The sequence below is a fragment of the Coenobita brevimanus genome, chromosome 73 (assembly GCF_032717465.1).
Source record: "Coenobita brevimanus isolate Jiangsu-jjx chromosome 73, ASM3271746v2, whole genome shotgun sequence".
Classification (NCBI taxonomy): Eukaryota; Metazoa; Arthropoda; class Malacostraca; order Decapoda; family Coenobitidae; genus Coenobita; species Coenobita brevimanus.
In genome coordinates this window covers 34,376,598-34,401,484 of record NC_137026.1, presented here as the reverse complement: position 1 = coordinate 34,401,484, position 24,887 = coordinate 34,376,598, and the positions used below count along the sequence as shown (strand labels likewise).

General features: G+C 43.1%; 1 protein-coding gene across 1 annotated transcript; it reads right to left on the bottom strand.

Annotated features, from left to right (window-relative positions):
• Nucleotides 1-9,601: 9,601 nt before the first annotated feature.
• LOC145407436 (uncharacterized) lies at nucleotides 9,602-23,917 on the bottom strand. Its single transcript, XM_080278362.1, has 6 exons — nucleotides 23,582-23,917; nucleotides 12,382-12,714; nucleotides 11,826-12,086; nucleotides 10,791-11,259; nucleotides 10,348-10,610; nucleotides 9,602-9,935 (listed from the first exon to the last, which is right to left on the bottom strand). The coding sequence occupies exons 1-5, from the start codon at nucleotides 23,903-23,905 to the stop codon at nucleotides 10,396-10,398; spliced, it is 1,602 nt and encodes a 533-aa protein (XP_080134488.1). The 5' UTR covers nucleotides 23,906-23,917; the 3' UTR covers nucleotides 9,602-9,935; nucleotides 10,348-10,395.
• Nucleotides 23,918-24,887: the final 970 nt, after the last annotated feature.

Sequence of the window (24,887 nt, the reverse complement as noted above, 5' to 3'; positions counted from 1 at the left end):
AGCAATAACCCCAACCACCCTTTAGATATAAACCTGCATCGACTCAATCCGATTGGAGCGCCGCAATTACCCACTAAACCACCAGGCGCCATAAAATATAACAAGGAAAATAAACAGAGTGAATATCATGAAAAGAATAAACGCCAGAATCTACAAGGAAAAGAATAAACACCAGAATCTATAACTCAGTGAAACCTTACCTAACGCATGTTTCCAATTCCTTTAGTGTTGGATCTACAAAATACAGTAGACATGGAGCTGTAATATTGTCAGTTTACAAGATTTTTTAACGTATATTCCCTAACGATATTTGGGATAATTTGGACGATATTATTACACCAGGATCCCTAACACCGCATCCTAAGCGATTTATTTAGCTTGCCATTACACCAGGACCCGCATTCTGCTTAGTTATTGAAGCACACTAATACCTCCTCTTAAGCGATTTATTTAGCTTGGTACACTTTGCCGTCTTATGTGTTACTAAAATTACTGTTACCAAACTCTGGATAAATAATGTACAAAGCGATAGCAGTCAGCCATATCCCAAAATAAATCGCTGAAGAAGGGGCGTTAGGGAGCTTCCTCAAACGTCGAGAATCCCGGGTCTAATACCCACGAAATACCGGGAATTATTTCGTTTCGCTGGGTGGTATTCTGGTATGGTTCGGAAGCTTACTAACACCTCTTCCTTACCGATTTATTTCTGATTCTACTCTTACTATATTTTTGTGTATTATTTGTTAGCTTACTAACACCTCTTCCTTACCGATTTATTTTTTATTCTACTCCGGTACTACAGTATATTCTTGTGTGTTATTAGGAAGCTTACTAACACCTCTTCCTTAGCGATTTATTTCTGATTCTGCTTACTAACACCTCTTCCTTACCGATTTATTTCTGATTCTGCTTACTAACACCTCTTCCTTACCGATTTATTTCTGATTCTGCTTACTAACACCTCTTCCTTACCGATTTATTTCTGATTCTGCTTACTAACACCTCTTCCTTACCGATTTATTTCTGATTCTGCTTACTAACACCTCTTCCTTACCGATTTATTTCTGATTCTGCTTACTAACACCTCTTCCTTACCTATTTATTTCTGATTCTACTCCGTTACTATATTCGTGTGTTATTCATGCCATCTATGTCGACACTGAAAAGACATAAGAAGCAAACCAGGCGATATTAATGAACAGTTTGGAAAATAAATCGCTAGGGAAGAGGTGTAGGGGAGCCTCCTTGACCGACGAGAATACGGTCACAGTTCCAAGTCAATTTTCTCGCCACGTTTCGTCCAAGATATCTCAGCTCTGGAACTATCTCCCTCTGTCTGTATTTCCTGCTGCCTATGATCTCCAGTCTTTCAAACGTAGTGTGTCCAGGCATCTCAAAATGATCGGATCTTGAATTTGGCTCTCTATTGTATTATGTTTTTCTCTTGGAGGGAACTGTTACAGCGGGCTCATGGCCTTTGGTTCCTTCTTCCTCGCATACAAAAAAAAAATAATAATAATGTGTAAGGCTAATTATCACATTCCATTTTACATCAAGGTCCATTTAACTTCGTATTTTCACATTATATATAAAAACCGTAACCAAATTATCACATTATCATTATTTCATACCGATTAAGGGCAATTCTGTAGCAATTTCACACTAAATAAACTTAAAAGCGTAACCATAGTGACAGAAGCTTATGACGTCGACGGGTATGTTCGGGCAGAAAATTACAGAAAATACTCATCTCCAAAACGGTATTAAATATATAAATAACATAGATTAGCACACTCTCACATGCAAAAAGATATAGAGAAGGAATCGGCGCACCCAATTTCCTACGGCAAAGAGCATAAGGCCCATGATTTTGCCTCGAAAATGAAAGATTATTGAGCAACAACGGTGGGAACAAAAACTTTTCGTAAACACTCACCTTTTCACGACGCCAGGCTCCTTTATTCGCTCACTGTGGCTCCTCCCTTTGCGTCAGTCCGTTCTACAATTAAATCCACGTATTCGAGGTGAAAATAAGGTCATTCCAGGGTCAAATAAGCACTAAAATCACGAAAATAACGCTCACAAATCAGAGTATACTTCCTCGTCGTCCGCCATCTTGGACATTACCGATTTGAATCCGCTTTCAAAAGAACCGTTGCCTTCGTCCATAATCGTATTTGGTTTTTCTTGCACAAACGGTCTAATTTCATCATATACATGCCCAGTTCCTATTAATATATTGCATTTCACTTCGTAGGTTGCTTAGAAGGTACAAACAAGCAGCAAAAACAAAGAAATCAAGGCTCACAGCATCAGTTCTGCCTGCTTGGGTAATTGTTGACGTAACCGGATTCATGCACGAACATAGGAGGCTTTGAGCACTTTTTTCCCCAGTGATTTTCTGTGCGTATTTCACCTTAATATTGTTTTGCAAGTCATTTATGCATTTTTTTGTGGATATAATTTGTATTAGTAACATACATGAGCATATGAAGAGACATTAGGCCAAATAAACAAGTGAGAAAAACGAAATCTCTTAACTCAGTACGAAAATATTGTAAATTGAACTTCATTGATTTATACTATGATGCTTACGTGATGATAGCCTAGGAACAACCTCATTTTAAAAGTATGTCAACCGGAAACAAGAAAAAAAAAAAAGGAAAGTAACCATCAAATGATTATTATTTAAATAGATATCCTGTGTTACATTTACCGAGTGTGTTTTTATTCATTTATTTCTGATTTATTTATTACTTTTTTATTTAGAAGCTTTCCTAATATTAAGCTATTTTTTTGTGCTATTTTTGGCATCCTATCTGACCGTTTCCTGATCATTTATTTTATCTGAAGTCAAACGATGTTATTCAGCTTAGAACTTTGAACTGGAGGGTTTAGTACATACAGCCTTCATCACCCCTTCACTACGACGAGGCTCTTTTGAGGTGAATGAAATCGTTTGACAGTAATAGTAGTGGTGGTGGTGGTGGTAATAGTAGTGGTAGGGGTGGTACAAATAATAGTAATAGTAATAGTAGTAGTAGTAGAAGGGCTTTTGTATACCCAGGCAGCTCCAGTTTCCTATCCTTATCAGTCTTTCACCCACATAAAGATAAGCCTCCGCCATTCTTGATAAGCGCTTTATAAGTTTACTGATAAAACAGATATCGATGATTAAATTTACTTTCAGAAGTGGCGATGGAGCAAGGGGCCTTCACGCGGTGGCACAGATAAGTATAAAGGTCCCTCAATTCCCTCCCTATCCCCCGAAAGAAGATGGTGGACTGCAGGATAGGGGCAACTACCACTACTACTGTCTATCCATTGCCAGACACCTTAATCCCGTAAGGGGTGGCCACAAACAAATCGCCTCCACGTCGCCCTGTCCTGTCACTTAACTGCCCTCCCTCCAACTCACACCGCACTTTCATATCTCTCTCCACATCATCCCTTATCTCATCCTTGGTCTCCCCTTCCTCACTCACACTCCCAGTTAGTCTCTAATGCTCCTACCCATCCACACAACAGGATAGAAAATAAAACACAAATAATGCATAGATTTTTTTATTTATAATCCACTGGTATATAATAAGGATCTATGGTTGTATAAATATATGTAGAAACTCTTGGACAAAAAAAATCACATACCAAACACACATGAAAAAAATCGCATACCATCACATGAAAAAATCGCATATCGCACACACAACATCGCATACCAAAAACATACATATATATACACTCTTATATACATTAATTTACATGGGGGGAAAATACATGATACATAATACATAAACCCCTTTACCACGATGACACCTGCATCCTTGCTCCCTAACACCTTTTTCTAAGCGATTTGTTTTCTTACATCTTACTGTTTCGTGTTACATAAATCCTTCCAATATCGCCATACTCCACATAACGTACAAAAGGAAGCTCCCTAACACCTTTTCCTATGCGATTTATTACACCTTACTTTCCTCTTCTGTTGCATAAATCCTTCCAATATCGCCTTAAGTCGGTATTCTCGTCGGTTAAGGAAGCTTCCTAACACCTTTTCCTAAGCGATTTATTTTCGGATGACTAATATCCTTTTGTGCATTATTTATGCAGAGTATGACAAATAACGTACAAAAGGATACTAACCACCCACATCCAAGAATAAATCGCTAAGGAAGAGGTGTTTGGGAGGATATTAATCACCCACATCCAAGAATAAATCGCTAAGGGAGAGGCGTTTGGGAGACAATCCGAAACTGATATCGTCTGGGAGAGGAAGAAATGTCATCGTACTACAGGGGTTGAAAAATGAGTTATTATTATTATTTATAGCAACCAAACTGAATAAGGAATACTGAGAAATCAACTTAATCATCATCATCATCTTTATCACCATAATAATCATCATCATCTTTATCACCATAATAATCATCATCATCTTTATCACCATAATAATCATCATCATCTTTATCAATACCATAATCATCACCATCATCTTTATCACCATTATTATCACCATCATCATCTTTATCATAATCATAATCATCACCATCATCATCTTTAACACCATCATCATCTTTATCACCATCATCATCATGACCAACATCACCATCGTAATCATCAACATCATCCTACTTCACACTCAAAAAACAGGCTTTATAGGATCCAGAAACAGAAAATATATATATATCAGACTATCAAAAATTCCATATTGAACAAAAATATAGAGAAATACTGTCCAATACAGCCGATGAAAAAGTACACACAAAAATGCATAAATTAAACTGATCTGACAAAGTTTTCTAATAACCAGTAAACTAAACGATTTGATACATTATTTTTGGATACAGCAAAAATTTCTTGCTTATCAGTAAATAAAAAATAAATGGTTGAATGGATAGGCTATTTGATGGTAACAGTTTAAATACAATCAGTAATAATTATAATCACAATAAAAACAATTCAATTTCTTGCTTATCAGTAAATGCAAAATAAAACGTTGAATGGTTAGGATGTATGAAGGTAACAGTTTAAATACAATCAGTAATAATTATAACCACAACAAAAACAATTCAAGTAACTAAACATGAGCCTTCAGGAATAACACTTTTCCGTCCCAATTTCAAATCATATGACTTCCTTTTGCACCAAGAAAAATACTTTACTACCAACAAGATCAACACTTATAATATAATCAATGGTTTCACCGAGGGAAGTTGAAAAACAGAAAGGTTGAACATAGAAATCAAAAGGAAAATTACTCCTGTTTACCCAAAGACTCTGACTGGATTGCCGAGAAAAACAGAGGAAAAAATACACATGTTTACCGAAATGGCTGACCAAAACAATAATTCTTTACTAGAAACTGTTACTTTTGCGAAATGCTAAATAAAAATGGCATCTTTGAAATGGCTGGATCACCGAAAAAATTAATGAAAATGCAACAACAGGATCTGAAAATTGTTAGTTCATTAAAAAATAATAATAATAATTCGAGAACTTAAAATTCCGGACAAGCAACCTCAGAATTACGGCCACTCTTTCTCCTGGCAACCTCTCTATACCGGACAGCAGGAAAATGTAAACAAAGATTCTCGTTTTCTGTTGAGGGTGAGGGTCCGCTGGGTAAGGGTAACTCCTCTATATGGGGGAATTTCTTAATGCCTTTCAGATTTTGATTTATTCTGGAGAGAGAGAGAGAGAGAGAGAGAGAGAGAGAGAGTGTTCATACATCCTTCTACACTCTCCTCCCTTTCATCTTTCACCATCCTCTTCATTCCACTTCAGTCTTTCCTCCCTTAGATAAGAGTTGAAGTGGTCTGGGAAGAAAGGACTCTCTTTCTCAAACAGGAGAGAGAGAGAGAGAGAGAGAGAGAGAGAGAGAGAGAGAGAGAGAGAGAGAAACTATTTTACAAACTGAGCGAAGAAAAATGAAAGAAAAAAGTGAACAAAATCTACTGAGACCCAGATTAAAAAAAAAAAAAAGACAAAATCCACAAAAACAAATTAAAAAAAAAAAATGGGTCCCAATATTTTTGTACTTGTAATCTATTGTAAAAAAAAAAGAATATCTATTTTTTATACATATATGACTTAGAAAATCTGACTATTTTGAAAGAGAAAGAGCGCTAGGGCTACTCAAAATAAAAGGAAAAAAAAAAAAAAAAGCTGCAAATTTTCTCCTCCATCTCCAGACGATATGGACCCTACCTAACACCTTTTCCTAAGTGATTTATTCTGTTTATTACACCTTACTCTCCTCTTTGGTGTTGCACAAATCCCCCCAATATCATCACACTCTGCATAAATAACCTGCTAACGGAAGCTCCCTAACACCTCTTCCTTAGCGATTTATTTTACTTCATACTAACAGGAAGAATTCGATATATTTCTTTAAGCTGAATAAAATCGTCTGGAGACAGCAAAGAGAAAAAATAAGACTATACAGAAAACTATAATACATACACACATACATAAATATATACATGTGGGAGTGGGTATACATGAAACCGTACATGGATACTTCATGAGGGTAATCCAGTTGGTGTACATGGAAAACGCACACGTATACCTCACAAGTACACATACATACATAAATATATACGTATGTGGGTGTATCGTGGGTATACATGAAATCGTGCATGTATACTTCATGAGGGTAATGCAGTTGGTGTACATGGAAAACGCACACGTATACCTCACAAGTACACATACATACATAAATATATACATATGTGGGTGTATCGTGGGTATACATGAAATCGTGCATGTATACTTCATGAGGGTAATGCAGTTGGTGTACATGGTAAACGTACATGCAGACTCCACATATACACACACCACGTACACATGGCATTATGATAAAGGAAGTAAAAAATGATAAAAAATGGCAAAGGTAGAAAATAAAGTGAATAAAGACAGACAATAAAGAAAATACACTAAAAAAAAGAAAAGAAATTAACGATAATGAAAATAATGAATGAAAATAAAGAATAAGTGAAGGATAACTAAAATAAATAATAAAAAATGAGATACTAATAAAGAAATAAGGAAATGAAGAGCTGAATGAACGAAGACGAATCAGAGAACAGGGGAGAAAGTTGGGCAAATAAAGCACAGGAACATTAAACAGCGGCACTACATCGAGTGAGTGGATGGTGAGCGCCCCCACCTACAAGTATATATATATAGGGGTGAACAGATAAGGAACTAGAACGCTAAAGAACAGAGAACAGATACGAGAGAGAGAGAGAGACAGAGAGAGAGAGAAACATAACCCCTCTTCCCGTTTTCTTTGCCCCACAGTAAGTTGCGGTATCTCTTCATTTCCCAACACGTAAACAATGAGGTGTTAAGGGGGGCTTGTCTATTTCCTCCCCCCCCCCTCTCCCGTCTTCTCTCTCTCTCTCTCTCTCTCACACACACAGAGCTTGATCAATGGTAGTGCTGTTTTTCTCTCTCTCTCACACACATACACGTAACTTCCTTTTCAATGTATTTATCTAACTACTTCCTCTCTCTCTCTAATGTCTTTCCCATCTACCTAACTTCTATCACTCAATCTACCTCCCTTCTCTCTCTCTCTGTCTATTTGTCTGTCTGTCTCTCCTTCAATCTATTTTCCTCCTCTCAATTTAACTTTCAAAAATCCTCTCACAAATTCCTCTTCTATCTACTCTCTCTTTCTCTCTAAATTCTGTTCTTCTATCTACTGCTCTCTCTCTCTCTCTCTCTAAATTCTCTTCTTCTATCTACTCTTTAGCTCATCTCTCTCTCTCTCTCTCTCTCCTTCCGTGATTCGTGACCTGACCTCAATGTCGTGCACAATTCCCAGGCCCTAATAATAATAAGGGGAGGGGGAGGGGAGGGGAGGGGTGAGAAAGAGGGGAGAGGAAGTGATACAGAGGAAAACTGAACTGAGAGAGAGAGAGAGAGAGAGAGAGAGAGAGAGAGAGATGAGGGGGACGAGTAAGAGATGATGATAAGAAATATTGAGAGAGAGAGAGAGAGAGAGAGAGAGAGAGAGAGAGAGAGAGAGAGAAGGAGGAGGGGTGAGAGATGATGATTATGACAGAAATAATAACAGCTAAAAGACGATAGCATATAAAAATAAACAGTAAATAACAATAAAGAAAGACAATTGAAGAAACAGATAACTACATTACCCTCAAAATAAAAAAAATAATAATAATAATAATAACTGAGATACACCCACACTAAAAAAAAATAAATAAATAAAAAAATCAAAGAAACAAACAGCTACACAGAAAAAAACAAAACAAGAAAATTTCACCTCATTCCTCCTAGTAACTTGGTATAGGTGACTTTTACTAGGTCTGCATTCTGACGGATGCTGAGGTCGGTGCTGAGGAGGTCTGTCAGCATCTCAAAGACACTCTGCTGACTCTCTCCCTGCCTGATGCTGTCTTGGAAGATGGGGCGCTGATCCTGAGTTCATCTTCACTTACAGTACATTATCATCATTTTTCATCTTCACTTAAATCATCATCTTTTTCTCCATTTACCTTTCAGTATCATTTCTTTTTATTAGCTAGGCAAGTATTTTCCATTTCTTTCTCTTCATTCATCAAAATTTTCCGTCCTTTAACTATATATATATCGTATCCACACACACACACACACACTCTCTCTCTTTTATGCTTCAACATCTTTTTCAGCATCACACTCTTTACATCCCCATTTTCCAAAGTTCAATTCCATTTTCTACTGAGAGGGATCACTATTCTATTTTCGGTTCAGACATACATTGCTTCTCATCACCATGGTAACAATAGCAACAAGGCAGGAGGAGGTATGATGGGGGGGAGGGTGTGAGGGGAGGCAGAAGAGGGAGGGAGGGACAGGGGGAGACGAAGGGTGACGAGGTGAAGACTAAGGGGTGGGGGAGAGGTGGGGCAAGAGGAGGGGGTGGGGGGAAGTGGGGCAAGTGGGGTAAGTGGGGTTGAGGGGAGGGAGGGACGGGGCAAGTGGGGAAGGGGGTGGGGTGGAGAAGGGAAGAGGGGAGGGGACTAGGGTAGAGGAAGTGAAGTAGGAGTGAGGGGAGAGTGAGGGGAAGGGGGGCAATGGGGTAGGAGGGAGGGGAAGGAGGGGGCCAAGGGGGTGGGAAGAGGGGAGACTAACCTTTCACAGCACGGTACACAAAGGTCACAGGAACTACCAGTGGTACGTACCGTTTTAAGTGGTCCTCCAGATCTCATAGTTTAGGTACCATAGTGTGCCTTGAATTAATGTGACCTTCTGGGACTTGTAACTCCCCCCCCCTTCTCTCTCTCTCTTCCTCCCTCTCCCCCTCTTTCTCTCTCTCTCTCTCTCACACACACACACAATACGTAACTGGATTTGTTATTCTCTCACTCGCCTCATACAATTTTCCTCTTCCTTCTCTCTCTTTATCAATCTTTTTCTCTCTTCCTTCTCCCTTTCTCTCTCTGTTTTATCACCCTTTTCCTTCTCCCCCTCTCTGTTATACACGTTTTCTCTCTCCTTTCCTCTCTTTCTCTTTAATTATTTTTTCATAGTTACAACAGCACCAGTTTTCAAAGACACATTCGACTGTTTCTTCTTCTTCCTCTTTCTTCTCCTCCTCCTCCTCTTCCTTCATCTTCGTCTCCTCCTCCTCCTCCTCAGTCTTCCTCCTCTTTTCAATGAACACTTACATTTTCTTACACTGTCTTTCCACTAATATTTCTCTTCATCTTTTTTTCTTTTTTCCACAAAGCACCGTTTTTCTTTCTTTTTCCTTTCTTCACTTAGCACTCCACTTTCTACCACTACTTTTCCACTTTCCACTTCTTCCTCCCTCCACCTTCTTCCTCTCTTCTTCTAAGCACTCTCTCTCTCCGCTTCTTTCCCTTCCTCCCTCTCTCTCCCTCCGTAAAATCAAGGGAGAATAGGAGGTAGGGAAGGACTGTTAATACCTGAAAGAAGAAAGAAAACACGACTTTGAGCACAATGGTGATGGAACATAAGAGCTAAAATGGTTATCTGTCTATCTACACTCCAACCCTTACTCCCACCTAGATAGACAGATGGACTGGTCGAGATGACAGATACAAAAATATTGATCGACTGATGCATATATATATATATATATATACCGTATATATGGAGAGAGAGAGAGAGAGAGAGAGAGAGAGAGAGAGAAACGAAAATGAAAAACTACAGAAAAGGAAATTGATAAAAGCCAAGAAAGAAAAATCACCCATATTTAAAGAAAATGAAAAAGTGCAAAAATCAACAATATCAACGAGAAATACAGCTAAAATTATAATAGCAAAATCTAGAAATAAAGAAAAAGAATATGGAGAAGCTTTTTAAGGGCCAACTCACCTAATCTTTGGCATGACGCATCGGTTGGGGCGAAGCAGGATGAGTGACTTAGATGTAGAAGCAGTTTTCGTAGTGGCGACAGCAGGAGGACCTTCGGGCAGGCAAAGGTGGAGGTGTGGAGTCGTCCTTTGGCATCGAGGTGGAGGTGGAGGTGGGTGGAGAGGTTGGGGAAGAGAGGGAAGAGGTTGAGGAGGAGAGGGAGGTAACTGAGGTGGATTGGGAAGGACAGAGGGATGGTGTGGATATGGATGATGCTAGGGATGCTGTGGATGTGGAGTGGGTGAGGGATGTGGATGAGGGGGACAGGGTGGCGATGGAGGGAGACAGGGAGGTGATGGAGGGGGAGGGAGAGGACTTGGAGGGAGAGAGAGTGGAGGGGGAGGTACTTGTGGTTGGAGAGTGAGGTGTGGAGAGGTTCGAGCAACAGTGAGAGGCTTCGAGACATCTCAGAGCCGGGAGTGACTTGCTCTTTAGGGTCGAGGACGAGCTGGTGTTTAGTATCGTCCTCGGTACTGGAGTGGGAGGCAAACTGGTCGTCCTCGAAGGCAGGATCGAGGACGAAGTTGCCACACGGGAAGCAGGGTGAACAGGAGGTAACTGAAGCCTCGGAGCACAGATAGGAGGCTTCGAAATGACCTGGGGTTCGAGTGACTGGGTTAGGGAGGACAAGGATTTGGTTTTTGCCGGAGAGGGAGCTGGGGAGGCCACAGGCGAGGACGAGGACGAGACCCCCGAGGACGAGGAGGCATCAGAGGTCATGCTAGCACTCGAGGCCACGCTTGCCGAGGACGAGAGACTGCCATGTGACGAGGTGCTGAGTGCTGAGGCGAGGCTGGCCAGGGTGGTGTTGTGGTCCTCGTGTTCCGACTCAGTGTCAGTGCTGGACTGGTCTAAACTCCGTCGCCAGGACAGCTGTGGGGAGAGAAAGGACATGGGGAGATAAAATGGGGAGGAAATGGGGTGAGATAACATAGGGAGAGGCGGGATATGGGGGCTGATAAACTGGGGAGAGACAGGAAATTGGGACTGATACACCGGGAGAGACAGGAAATGGGGTGAGGTAAAATGGGGAGACAGGAAATGGGGTATATATGGGAAGAGACAGGAAATGGGGAGATAAAATGAGGAGTCAGGATATGGGATGAGATAAAATGGGGAGAAAATGGGGTGAGATAAAATAGGGAGACAGGAAATGGGAAGATATGAATTTTTTCTCTCTCTAAATATATGTATCCAAAATCATACTCAGACTGACACATATTCTACTGAATCTAATGTGAGACAGATGGTATTGGACAGATCCCTCCAAAACACCAGATGCAAGTATACTCTTCTCTCCCAATACCTGTCCCTGGTGTGGATGGTATACTATACTGATCCTGTGGTGTATATACTGACCCCGTGGTGTATATAGTGACGCTTGGGTGTATGTAGTAACCCTGTGGTATTAATAGAAGCCTGTGACGTTATATGCTCACCCTGGAGGTAAGGGCGATGGCATATGAGAGGTCCCTCCTCAGCACAAGTGACAGGTGAGGCCTCGCTCCCCTGGGCCACTCGCTCTGCACCAGGAGGGGACACTCCTCCGGCCGCAGACGACGGTCACTGAAGGGGTTCTTGTTGACCTCATGTAGGGCGTAGTGGCTGGGGTTGTCCTTGCTGTTGTAGCAGTTTAACAGCAGCTGGATGACCTCTGTGGCTGTGGTGCGGTATGATACTAACAGCGACTTGTACTGCGACTGTAAGGAGAAAACACCAGATATTATTATTTGTGTTGTGGCTGGGACTATCCACGCTGTTGTTGCAGTTTAACAGCAGCTGTATTACCTCTGTGATAAATGATAAAGAAGGTGATGATGACAATGACGATAAAGAAGCTAACAATAAAGATAAATGATAAGTGATGATGATGATAAAGATGATGAAGATAAATGATAAGTGATGACGATGATGAAGATGAATGATGAAGATGATGATGACGATAAAGATGATAACAATAGAGATAAAAATAAAAATAACTCCTCCTACACTCACCCCAGCCATGAGCACAGAATCGTGAACCCTAACAAGGCCGCCCCGTCGAACCCCAATGCTGAACCTGGCCTCCCCACGCGGACGACACTGCTGCAGCTCGGCGGGTCGTGCGTGGTCATCCAGAACCAGGAGTCGTCTGGCGGGGGCGTCACCTCCAGGGGCACGCACCACGACCTCCATAGTCACGAAGAAGAGGTTGGGGTCACGGTGGCGCAGACGGAATTTAGCCAGCAGGAGGAGAACCAGTTGGCGACAGGTGGCCTCACTACTAAGACGAACGGTTTTATACTCCATGTCCGGCCTTAGTGAGCGAAGGTAAATTTTCACTGGCGTCTGTGGGAGATGGAGGGAAGATAGATAAAGATAAATTGATATGAGGTAGATAGATAGATAGGCAGATAGATATTCGCTCGCATCTGTGGGAGGTAAAGAGAGGAGTGGTTGAGAAGGGTGGCTGGAACACTAATTGGGGTGAGAGAGAGAGAGAGAGAGAGAGAGAGAGAGAGAGAGAGAGAGAGAGAGAGAGAGAGAGAGAGAGGCATCACCAAATCTAGATACATAAAAGTCTGTCGTTAATAGTAGTAGTAGTAGTTGTAGTAGTAGTGCCGTAGTAACCCCCGGCTCATACGAAAGTGAACCCAGTGGACTGCAGGCTGAAACTCCCCTCACCCTGCACTCCACCCTCCTCCTTTCGTGGGATAGGGAGGGAGTTGAAGGGCGTTTGCATAACCAGGCAGCCCCACCACCGTTATATGGGTGCCATCACGTGAAGGCGTCCCTCACCACATCCTCTGGTTAATGGGGATAATAAACATCCTTACATAATTATCAGCTAAAAAAAAATAAATCAATCAATAAAAAGTGTTGAGTGTAATAACAATATTCGTAAAAATAGTGTTGGTCCTGCTACTACTACCGCTACTACTATATACTACCTCTAATAATAATAATAACAATAATGATAATAATAATAATAATAATAATAAAAAGAGCTAAGCATAATAATTTTTACTATAATTCTAAAAATACACTTGATTAGGCAACAAAATCTTTAAACTCTCTTCCTTATGTGTTATAAATGCTGGTAACTGGCTTTATAATTGGCCTGGCTTCCTCTCTCTCTCTTTCTTTCTCTCTCTCTCTCTCATACACACACACATCATCTGTCATCTTCCCTTCCCCTTTCTCTCTCTATCTTTCCATCTTATTTCATTCTCTCTCTCAACATTATCTCTCTACTTCCCTTTCCACTTCTCTCTTTATATTTCCCCTCTCTCTCTCTCTCTCTAACCTTGCGTGCTACTCCTACAAAATTTCCCCTCCCTCTCCCACCAATTTCCCCCTCCCTTCCCCTCCCCCAGGCATGAACTTCCCTCCCCCCCTCCATCCTTCCCCTCTTTCAACCACGCATATTCCCCCCACCTTTCCTTTTCCACCCCTCTTCTCCCCTCCAACCTCTCCCCTTCCCTCTCCTATCTCGACATCCCCCACCCTCTCTCCCCTCATCAATTCCTCTTTCTCCCCCTCCCTCTTCCATATCTCATACCCCTCCCTCTATTTCATCTACCTCCCCTACCCCATCCCCTCCCCTCTCTCCCTTTACCCCAACACATATTCTCTCCACTTCCCCCCCCCCTCTCTCTCTCTGTCTTCCCCTTATCATCTATCATCTTCCTTTTCCAGTTCTCTCTCTCTCTCTCTCTCTCTCTCATTATCAGTGGCCTGGGGTATGGCGGGGTGGGGTCAGGGTAGGTATGTGGGGTCACGTGACAAAAAGCGGAGGTCACGGGGTCACGGGAGGGGGGGCGGGGTCATGTCGCTCACGGCACACCCCCTAGCCACACCGCCCAAGGGAGGGGGGAGGGGGGTTGACTGAAGGGTATAAGTGGAATAGATACAATAGATAAAGGGATGAGAATAGATGGGGGGGACTGATAGATAGGGGAGGCTGATAGATAGAAGGGTATGAGTTAAAAATAAAACACATAAGCGGAAGAGAACAGGATGGCGATAAAGATAGATAAAGATTAATATATATACAGGACATAGATAGATAGATAGATAGATAGATACATACATACATACATATAGATATAGTAGATACCGTAGATAGATGCATAGATAGATGATAGATAAAGAACATAACTACACAGACAGACAGAGACAAGGGTTGACATATAGTGAGGGACATGAGGGATGACGGGATGAAGGGGAACAGAAGAAGTGATAGATAAAATTAAAAACCAGATAGATGGACAGATAGATAGATGGATAGACAGATAGATAAACAGACAGATGGACAGATAGACAGATAGATAGATAGATAGATGGATGGACAGACAGATAGATGGATGGATAGATAAATAAACAGATATGATAGGTGGGGAGAGAGAGAGAGAGAGAGAGAGAGCGAGGTGGATAGGATGCATGTGGGGTGAGGCAGAGAGGGAGAGGGAGGGGAGGAGGAGGGGGAGAAGGGGAGAGAATTTGACGCTGGAGGGGAGGGAAGTGAGGGAGGAGGGAGAGGGAGGAAGAATGTGTAGCAGTGGAGGGAGGGAGGGAAGGAGGTGAAGGAGAAGGAAGGATGTGCACAGAGAAATGTGATGAAAATGAAGGAATGTTGAGAGAGAGAGAGAGAGAGAGAGGGGGGGGGACAAGGACAAAGGAGATCGAGGGAGGGAGGACGGGAGGGTGGAGAGAAAGTATGGGAGGGGAGGGAGGGAGGGAGGGAGGGAGGGACAGGAAGTAGGGGAATGGGTTACAGGGAGAGCCGAAGGGAGAGGGAGGGAGGGAGGGAGGAAATTGAGGGAGAGAGGGAGGAAAGGTTGGAGACAGGGAGAGAGAGAGAGAGAGAGAGAGAGAGGAAAAAAGACGGTAACAGGGAGAAACATGAGACAGGGAGGGGGAGGAAGGGAGAAGAGGGAGAAAAATGTAAAAATCAACGCAGACATTAAGCTCCCTAACACATTTTCCTAAGCGATTTATTTTACTTAGTTCACCCTAACTGTCCTTTCTGTGCTACATAAATCCTTCCAGGCCTTAGTACTGACGTTTTAAGAGTGATCCAGTTCCGTCAGAAGAAAGCAAACCACCTACACCCACTTACATCCACCTACCCACCTACTTTCTTCCCTCTCACGTCTTCATACACCTCTAAGACAAAGGAATTTCGTTTTTATATCTCCGTTTCTTATCTCACACTCTTATCGCCTTATCTGCATTCCACCTACCTACCTACCTCCCTACTTACCTACTAACCATCTACCTACCTACCTGTTAACACCTACTAACCACCTACCAAAACCTACTTACTTAGTCACGCTCTAACACCTCTCACCTACCTACCTACCTACCTGCCCGCCCACCCATATCATACGCCCTACCACCCACTGACACCCACCTAATGAAGGGTGACGACTCCTTGGCCTCCCCCCTGACCCCACCTACACCACCACTACCACAACCACTTCCCTACCTAGCCTATCCCTACCACACAACCACCTATCCATCTCCCCACCACCAATCCACCTCAACCACAACCACTTTCCTACCTACCCCCACCACACACAACCACCTATCCATCTCCCCACCACCCACCTCAACCACCACTACCACAACCACTTCCCTATCTATCCCTACCACACAACCACCTATCCATCTCCTCACCACCCACCTCAACCACCACTACCACAACCACTTTCCCACCTATCCCTACCACACAACCACCTATCCATCTCCCCACCACCAATCCACCTCAACCACCACCACCACCACCACCTTCCACCCATCCCTACCACACAACCACCCATCCACCACCACCACAACCACTTTACCTATCTATACCCACCACACAACCATCCATCCACCTCTACCACCACTACCACAACCACTTCCCTACCTATCCCTACCACACAACCACCCATCCATCTCCCCACCATCCACCTATCTCAACCACCACCACCCCAACCACTTTCCCACCTATCCCTACCACACAACCACCCATCCATCTCCCCACCACCCATCCACCTCAACCACAACCAGTTTCCTACCTATTCCCACCACACAACCACCCATCCATCTCCCCACCACCCATCTCAACCACCATCACCACAACCACCTTCCACTCGTCCATCCATCGATACCACCACTACCACAACCACTCTCCTACCTATCCCTACCACACAACCACCTTACCACCTAGCCCTAGCCCCCTCCTAGCCCCCACCCACCCACCTACCTGGGCTACCTGCTATTGTTAAGGTCTATTACCAAGATTTTCCACCTGTAAGTACCTTCTGGGCTGTAGGCTTAGGTAATTCTCTCTCTCTCTCTCTCTCTCTCTCTCTCTCTCTCTCTCACACACACACACAGGAAGGAAAAATGGGAAAGGAGAGAAGTGAGGAACAGAGAGAGAGAGAGAGAGAGAGAGAGAGAGAGAGAGATGGCACGGTGTAAGAGGGAAATAAAGACAAATGGATATATAGGAAGGGGAAGAAGGAAGGAAGGGAGGAGGAAGAGAGGAAAGCAAAAAGAAAGAAGGAAAGAAATTAAGGAAAAGTGGGACAAGAAAGGGAAGACGGAAAAAGAAAGGAAGGAAAGAAGGAAGGAAGGAAGGAAAGAAGGAAGGCACTAACAATCGAAAGGAAAGACGAATGGAAGGAAGGAAAGAAAGGAAGGAAAAATGAAAGGAAGGAAGGAAGGAAAGCATGAACACTCGAACGGAAAGAAAGACAGAAGGAAGGAAGGAAAAACGGAAGAAGGAAAGAAAGGGAAAAAAGGAAGAAGGAAAGAAAAGGAAAGAAAGAAGGAAAGGAAGGAAAGGAAAGAAAGATGGAAAGGAAAGAAAAGAAAGGAGGAAAGAAGAATGGAAGGAAAGAAGGAATGAAGGAAAGGAGGGAACCAATCACATGTTCTGCCGTAAACACACATTAGACACGCTTACAGGGAGGGAAGGAGGGAGGGAAAGAAGGAAAATACATGGGAAGGAAGGAAGGAAGGGATGAAGGAGGGATGGATGGAAGGAAAATGGAAAATATGAATGGTTTACGTAGGAAGGAGAGAGAGAGAGAGAGAGAGAGAGAGAGAGAGAGAGGAGGGAATGATGTATGAAATGTGTGTGTGTGTGTGTGTGTGTGTGTGTGTGTGTGTGTGTCTGTGTGTGCAGGTAGGTAGCCATGACAATGACATCCACACTCTGCCCTTCACCCAAACACACACACACACACACACACACACACTCTCTCTCTCTCTCTCCTTCACAACCATCATATTTAGCGTGGAGCAAATATAAATCGCTGAGTGAGTGGTGTTTGGAAACCTTTCTCACTAACAAGAATACGAGAAGAAGGATATCATAGAAGACGAAGAAGAAGAAGAAGACGAACATGAGGAGGAGGAGGAAGATGATGATGATGATGATGATGAGGAGGAGGAGGAGGAGAAAGAGGAGGAAGGGAAGGAGGATGGAGAGAAAATGACGAGACGGATATAAAAAAGATGATATGAATGAAAAAGAAGAATATGAAAGATAAAGAAGGAGGAGGAGGAGGAGGAGGAGAAGAAGAAGAAGAAGGAGAAAGAGAAGAAGAAGAAGAAGAGGACCCACCCAATCCAAGACAGTCCGGCTCAGAGTCAGCATGTAAACAAACACGTATCCAGTCTCACACTCGGGACTGGACTGTGAAGGACCGTAAACACATATTTTGGTCTCTTGACGATTGTGTCCAGCTTACCGTGAAGACAATGAGGGAGTTTGTCTGTCTGTCTGTCCCTGTGATTCTCTCCCTCCCTCTCTCTCTCTCTCTCTATGTGCATGTTGTTCTCATAGCATTAGACTTCTCGCCTGAATTTAAGTAACTCTGTCTCTCTCTCTCTGTCTATCTATCCCTCCCACTCTGTTCCTACTTTTCCATCTTTCACAGTTTCACTTTAACCTTCTCTCCCTCTCTCTTTGTCTATCTATTCTAGCCATCAATCTATCTCTCCCTCTGTTTGTTTTTCCATCTTTTACAGCTCCACTTTACTTAACCTTCTCTCTCTAGCTCTCTTTCTCAAAAACCACAAATGGTCTGCTTCCAAGGACATTCTTCTCCGTTTCGACTCAAATCTTTCTCACTGTCTAACCAACCAAAGAAAAAATAAAAAAAAAGGAAAGAAAAGAAAAATACGAGCAAAAAAATTATATACTGTCACTGGAATATTTTTCGACTTTTGCGAAGGACTGAGGTGAACTATTTTTTTTGTCTGTCTGTCTGTCTGTCTGTCTCAGGATAAGACTATGAGGTTGTTGAATTATATGATGGTGATTTGACTTATCTATCTATCTATCTATCAATCCGTTTCTTCAGTTATCTATCTACCTATCTATCAACCTATTTATTCACATCTATCTACCTATCTATCTATCTACCTCTCACTCTGTTGATGATGTAGGAGAGGAAGGAGAGGAGATGTGTGATATGGAAGGACGGAACTGTGATTGTGATCATGCTGGAAAGGAAGGAAGGAAGGAAGGAGGGAAGGAAGGGAGGAAGAAGGGAGGGAAGGAAGGGAGGAAGAAGGGAGGGAAGGAAGGAAGGAGGGAAAGAAGGGAAGGAAGAAGTAAGAGAGGAAGGATGGAAGGAAGGAAGGGTGCAAGGGGGGAACTGAGGAAATTGTAACTGTGTGTGTGTGTGTGTGTGTGTATGTGTGTGTGTGAGAGAGAGAGAGAGAGAGAGAGAGAGAGAGAGAGAGAGAGAGAGAGAGAGAGAGAGAGGAATGCAGGACAGTGTGGGAAAGGAGGAAGAGTTTGCATGAGTTGGCAAAATGTGAGAGAGAGAGAGAGAGAGAGAGAGAGGGGGGGGTAAAGTCACACTCACTCTCTCCTTAACCCTCCCTTGGCGCGAAAAATGAGGATTTAACATGGACAATGGACTGGCAGACACGCTTGAGAGAGAGAGAGAGAGATTGGAAATAAGCTCTATACCCACCTCACCCACAGGAGAGAGAGAGAGAGAGAGAGAGAGAGAGAGAGAGAGAGAGAGATTGGAAATAAGCTCTATACCCACCTCACCCACAGGAGAGAGAGAAAGGGAGAGAGAGAGAGAGAGAGAGAGAGAGAGAGATTTTCCCTGTGAATTTTTTCTGGTTCATCCGGGAAGACAAATTAATGGGGAAAAAAATAATAAAAAAATAAATGAAAATAAATCCGAGGGGAAATGAACTCAAGGTATTGGGATGCAGTGAGTTGTCTTTAATTCTCTCTCTCTCTCTCTCTCTCTCTCTCTCTATTTGCAGATTTTTCGCGTCTACTTTCCGACTTTACCATAAAATTTCCTTGGTTTGCCTCTCTCTCTCTCTCTCTCTCAATAGGGGATGGACTTAGGCAGATTTTAATTGAGGCAGATAAATAAATAAATAAAATATAAAGATACAGTTGAAGGCTGGGCTGGGGTAGGCAGGACAGGCAGGGGTGAGGCAGGGTGAAGCAGGGTAGGGGTAAGGCAGAGGAGGCAGGACAGACAGAAGTTAGGCAGGGCGAGGCAGTGCAGAGTGGAGGTTAGGCTGGGACGGATAAATACGCGGAAGGTAAGGTATGGCGAGGCAGGGCAAGGTTAGACATGGAAGGTGAGGCAGGGCGAGGCAGGGTGATGGCACGCTCTCGGGCGAAAGTTAATGAGTGCTTCTGCGTGTCGTCCCCTGAGGTAGTGACGCAGGGGGAGGAGGGGAGGGGATGAGGGCTAGGAGGAATGAGAAGAAAATGGAATGCATGGAAATCTATAGTGTGTGTGTGTGTGTGTGTGTGTGTGTGTGTGTGTGTGTGTGTGTGTGTGTGTGTGTGTGTGTGTGTGTGTGTACAAACTTTATACTCACACGCTAGACTCCTTAACGATTCATTTAGCCTATATTTCTTGTTTAAAAAAAAATAAAGCTAATATCTCTCTCTCTTTCTATCTATCTCTATAATTCGTAAATTTAAAGATACAAATAATGAATAAATAAATGATAGAAAAAAAAAAGTGGGGGTAGGGGAGGAGAGAGACAGGATGAGGGTGTGAAGATGGGGAGGGGAGGGGAGGGGAGGGGGAGGAAGAGGGGAGGGGTGTGTCTGAGATTAATGAGGTATACATCCTGCCTTCCCAACAACAATAACAATAATAGGGATGTATTAGAATGAAAGGAAGGAAGGAAGGAATTGATAGGACTCTCCCTTCCTTCCTTCCTTTCTCCCTCCCCCCCTCTCTCTCCCTCACTTCCTCCCTCCCTCCCTCTCTTCCTTCCTTTCTCCCTCTCCCCCTTCATTATGTCTCTTCTTCCTCCCTTCCTCTCTCCATTTTCCTTCGCTTCTCCCCCCATCTTTCCTTTCCTTTCTCCCTCCCTTCTTTCGTTTCTCCCTCTCTCCCTTCCCTCCTCTCTTTCTTCCTTCTTTCTCTGTCTATCATCCTCTCCTCCTTCTTTTAATTCATTCTCCTTACTCCCTCCCCTCTTCCTTTCCTCCTCTCTGTTTTACGTTTCTTTCCTTCCAAGCTTCACCTGTTTCATCCTTCCTCCTTTCTCTTTCTCCTTATCCTTCATCCCTCCTTCCTTTTCATCCTTTCCTTTCTCCATTCTCGCATTTCCTTCTCTCCATCCTCCCTCCCTTTTTCTCCATCCTCCCTCTTCTACTTCCTCCCTTTCTCTCCCTCTTATTCTCTTCTCCCTTCCCTCCTCTTCTTTCCTTCTCTTTTCCCACCTTTTTTTTGTAATGTCTGGTAGTTGTGGTAGTAACAATGGTGGTAGTTATGGTAGTAATGGTGGTGGTTGTGGTAGTAATTGTGGTGGTAGTTGTGGTGGCAGTACTCCTGTTCTGGTGGTCTGAGTTATTTCGTCCCCCCTTTCATTTTTCGGCTCTGATGGTGATATCGCCGAGTTGGACTGGGGAGCGAACCGGTGCTGAACTGTGTGTGTGTGTGTGTGTGTGTGTGTACTTTTTATTCATTTGTGTATGTATGATTATGCAGTTAATATATATGCAGCATGCGTGTGTGTGTGTGTGTACTTTTTATTCATTTGTGTGTATGTGTGATTATGCAGTTAATATATATGCAGTATGTGTGTTTATCTTCGTGTGTGTGTGTGTGTGTGTGTGTGTGTGTGTGTGTGTGTGTGTGTCGAGAGATTAAACTGTCGAATATCACTAAAAGGCTGAGTTATTTACAAGTCGATTAAATTAAGGTCGACTTAATGCATCTCCCCAACTAATCTACCTCCCACCACCATCTCTCCCCAACCTAATCTGCCTCCCCACCCTAATCAACCCCTAAACCAATCTACCTCCCCACCTAATCTACCTCCCCAACGCAATCTACCTCCCCTTCCTAATCTACCTCCCCAACCCAATTATCTCCCCACCTAATCTACCTCCCCCAATCTCTCCCCAACTCAAACTACCTCCCCTACCTAATTGTCTCCCCAACCTAATCCACCTCCCCAACCTAATTAATCTCCCAACTAATCTACCTCCCGAACCAAATTCTCCCCAACCTAATCAACCTCCCCAACCTACTTTCCTCCCCAATCTGACACCCAACAGAGGTCGAATCATAACTAGGGCGATTAACTGTGTACATAGGGTGAGACACAAGCCCCTCCCTCCTCGACCTAAGCAGGAAGAGGTAAAGAGGACAATTCTCACGGGGGAGAGGGGAGGAGGAGGGGTGTGCTTCCTCTCTGGGGCCGTGAGAGAGAGAGAGAGAGAGAGAGAGAGAGAGAGAGAGAGAGAGAGAGAGAGAGAGACCGTAACTAAATCCATTGTTAAAAGCAATATAACTGAGAGAGAGAGAGAGAGAGAGAGAGAGAGAGAGAGAGAGAGAGAGAATTATCTTTTTCTAATTACTAAATACAGTAATAAAAAGTACTGTAATATAACTCAAAATAACAAATGAAAAAACTGGAACTCAAAATAAAAAAGAAATCACTTATATAAACAGAAACTTGACTTTCGAAGATGAGAAGCTTCTTTGCCTTCTGCTGCTTGTGTTTAGGGGAGGAGGAGGAGGAGGAGGAGGAGGAAGAAGAGGAGAAGGAGGAAGAAGAAGAAGAAGAAGAAGAAGAAGAAGAAGAAGAAGATGATGATGATGATGATGATGATGATGAAGAAGAAGAAGAGGAGGAGGAGGAGGAGGAGGAGGAAGAAGAAGAAGAAGAAGAAGAAGAAGAGGAGGAGGAGGAGGAAAGAAATGGGGTAGTGGCAGTAGTGGGAGTAGAAGGAGGAAAGAAATGTAGCAGTAGTAGTAATAGTAGTTGTTGTAGTAGTACTAGTAGTACTAGTAGGAGGACGAGAACACAATGAGAGAGAGAGAGAGAGAGAGAGAGAGAGAGAGACGAGGGAAAGAAAGCGGGCGTGAGAAAGCAAATAGAAAATCGAGCAGATCTATTAGAACTGGTTGAGTAGGATGAATTGGCACATGAGGAGGATTACACAGGATTACACAGGAAAGCAAACAGCAACAGACCTTATGGTCCTTTCGAGGCTGCTTGTTAGAGAAAACTATGACTACAAGATCTAACTCTACATGTTGAAGGATAAGGATAGGAAAGCAAGAAGGAGGAGGAGACGAAGAAGAAGAACGAGAGGAGGGGGAGGAGGAAGAGAAGAACTGGCACATGAGGCAGTGTGGTGGTGAGTGGCGTGGGTCAACAGTAGGGAGGAGCAAGAGGAGGAGGAGCGGGAAGGAAAATGATGATGTGAGCAGAAAAACGAAGGAAGGAGGAAGAATTCAGAGGAGTATACAGGAAAGCAGACACTCTCCTTATGGTCCTTTCGAGGCTGTTTGTTACGGAGCAGACTATGACGACGAGATCTAACTCTACATGCTGAAGGATAGAGAGTGTAATTTAGTAAAGCAAGAAGGCTCCCCCCGCCTCCAAACCCTCCAGTTAAAACTCTCAGGAAAAAGCGAGAAAGACCACCAGGCAGCATTGAAAAACTGACATGGAAATTTTATAGGAAAGACTGAAAAGGAAAAGTTACATTCTATAATACGTCACCTAAAAGCTAGCAGTTTGAATAACCTGAAGAGAAAGAAGTAAAATGAGGTAATCAAATAAATAAATACGACCAGAGGAGGAGGAGGAAGAGGAGGAGGAGGAGGGGAAGAACAAGAAGAGGAAGAAATAGGAGAAAAAGTTGATAAAATGCGTCTTTCTCCAACATCTCAAGTATAAGGTAGCTAATACTCACGGTAGGGACCTGCTCGTCGAGTGAAGTAGTGGAGGAGCACCTTGAGGACAACCTCCCAGTGGCCAAGGACGAGAAGCTCAAGGTGGAGTGAAGGCTAATGGTATCTGGCGAAGCATAGGTCGTCCTTGAGAGGTCACCCTTGAGGGAGATGGTGTCCCCCTTGAGTGATAGGGTGTCGGGGTAAGGGCCAGCTTTGAGGGCGAGCTCCGGGGACGAGGCGAGGTCATGCTTGGGGTCTGAGGTCACACTCGAAGCCCGGCATGTGAGGTCAGATGGAACTCGCCCCAAGGATGAGGTGGAGCGGTAGGTCACGTGTTTCAACATACTCACTGCCTTCCTACCTGCAAAATAATAATAATAATAATAATAATAATAATAATACGGTAATAATAATAATAATAATAATAATAATAATACCGGTAATAATAATAATAATAACAATGATGGAAAATGTACAAATATATAAAAAGTTAAACCAATGCACTACTACTACTACTACTACTACTATTCTCTCTCCCTCACACACACACACACACACACACACACACAATCACCACAGCAATTTCCCCTAACGTGACCATCCATAAAAGATTACGTGTGTGTGTGTGTGTGTGTGTGTGTGTGTGTGTGTGTGTGTGTGTGTGTGTGTGTGTGCCCGCCCATGACGTCACACGAAGTTATATCGATAATTTAAATACGCAGAAAACCGTTACTGTCAGTTAGGTTGTACTTTTAAAATTGTTATTCGTTATTTCTTCTTCCGAGTTGTACTGTCCTACCTACCTACTTATCTGCCTCCCTACCTACTTACCAACCTCCTTACCTCCCTACTGACCTATCTACATACCTACCTCCCTACTTACCTATTCACCTATCACCCTACTTACCTACATCCCTACCTATCTATCTACCTACTTACCTACCTCCCTACCTACCTCCCTACCTATTACCTATCTACCTACTTACCTACCTCCCTACCTATCTATCTATCCATCCACCTATGGCCAGATGTCTTACTCCGGGGGTGGGAGGGGGGGGTCATGAACATATCGCTTCCATATCGCCGTCTCCACCATCAGGCTGCCCTTCCTCCAACCCATTACAATTTCCATATATATCTATCATTATGCTACCGTACTCAAAAATTTTTCTGTGATATTTTAGCGTATTTTCTACCGTTCAACTCTTTTACTGCGTTTAATATTTATGTAAAGAAGAATTTAACATTGTATTTTGCTATGGTTACTTCCAGGCGATTTCCCTCATCTGCTTCAACCCCCTTGTCCTTCAAATTATGGCTATTTTC

Bases quoted from the DNA above. Each gene is read 5' to 3' on its own strand.
- LOC145407436 (XM_080278362.1), bottom strand. From the start codon at position 23,905: ATGTTGAAACACGTGACCTACCGCTCCACCTCATCCTTGGGGCGAGTT. The intron at 12,715-23,581 runs GTGAGTATTAGC...CATCTCCCACAG, and splicing joins TCGACGAGCAGGTCCCTACC to ACGCCAGTGAAAATTTACCT. The intron at 10,611-10,790 runs GTCTCGAAGCCT...CCACATCCACAG, and splicing joins GTCACTCCCGGCTCTGAGAT to CATCCCTAGCATCATCCATA.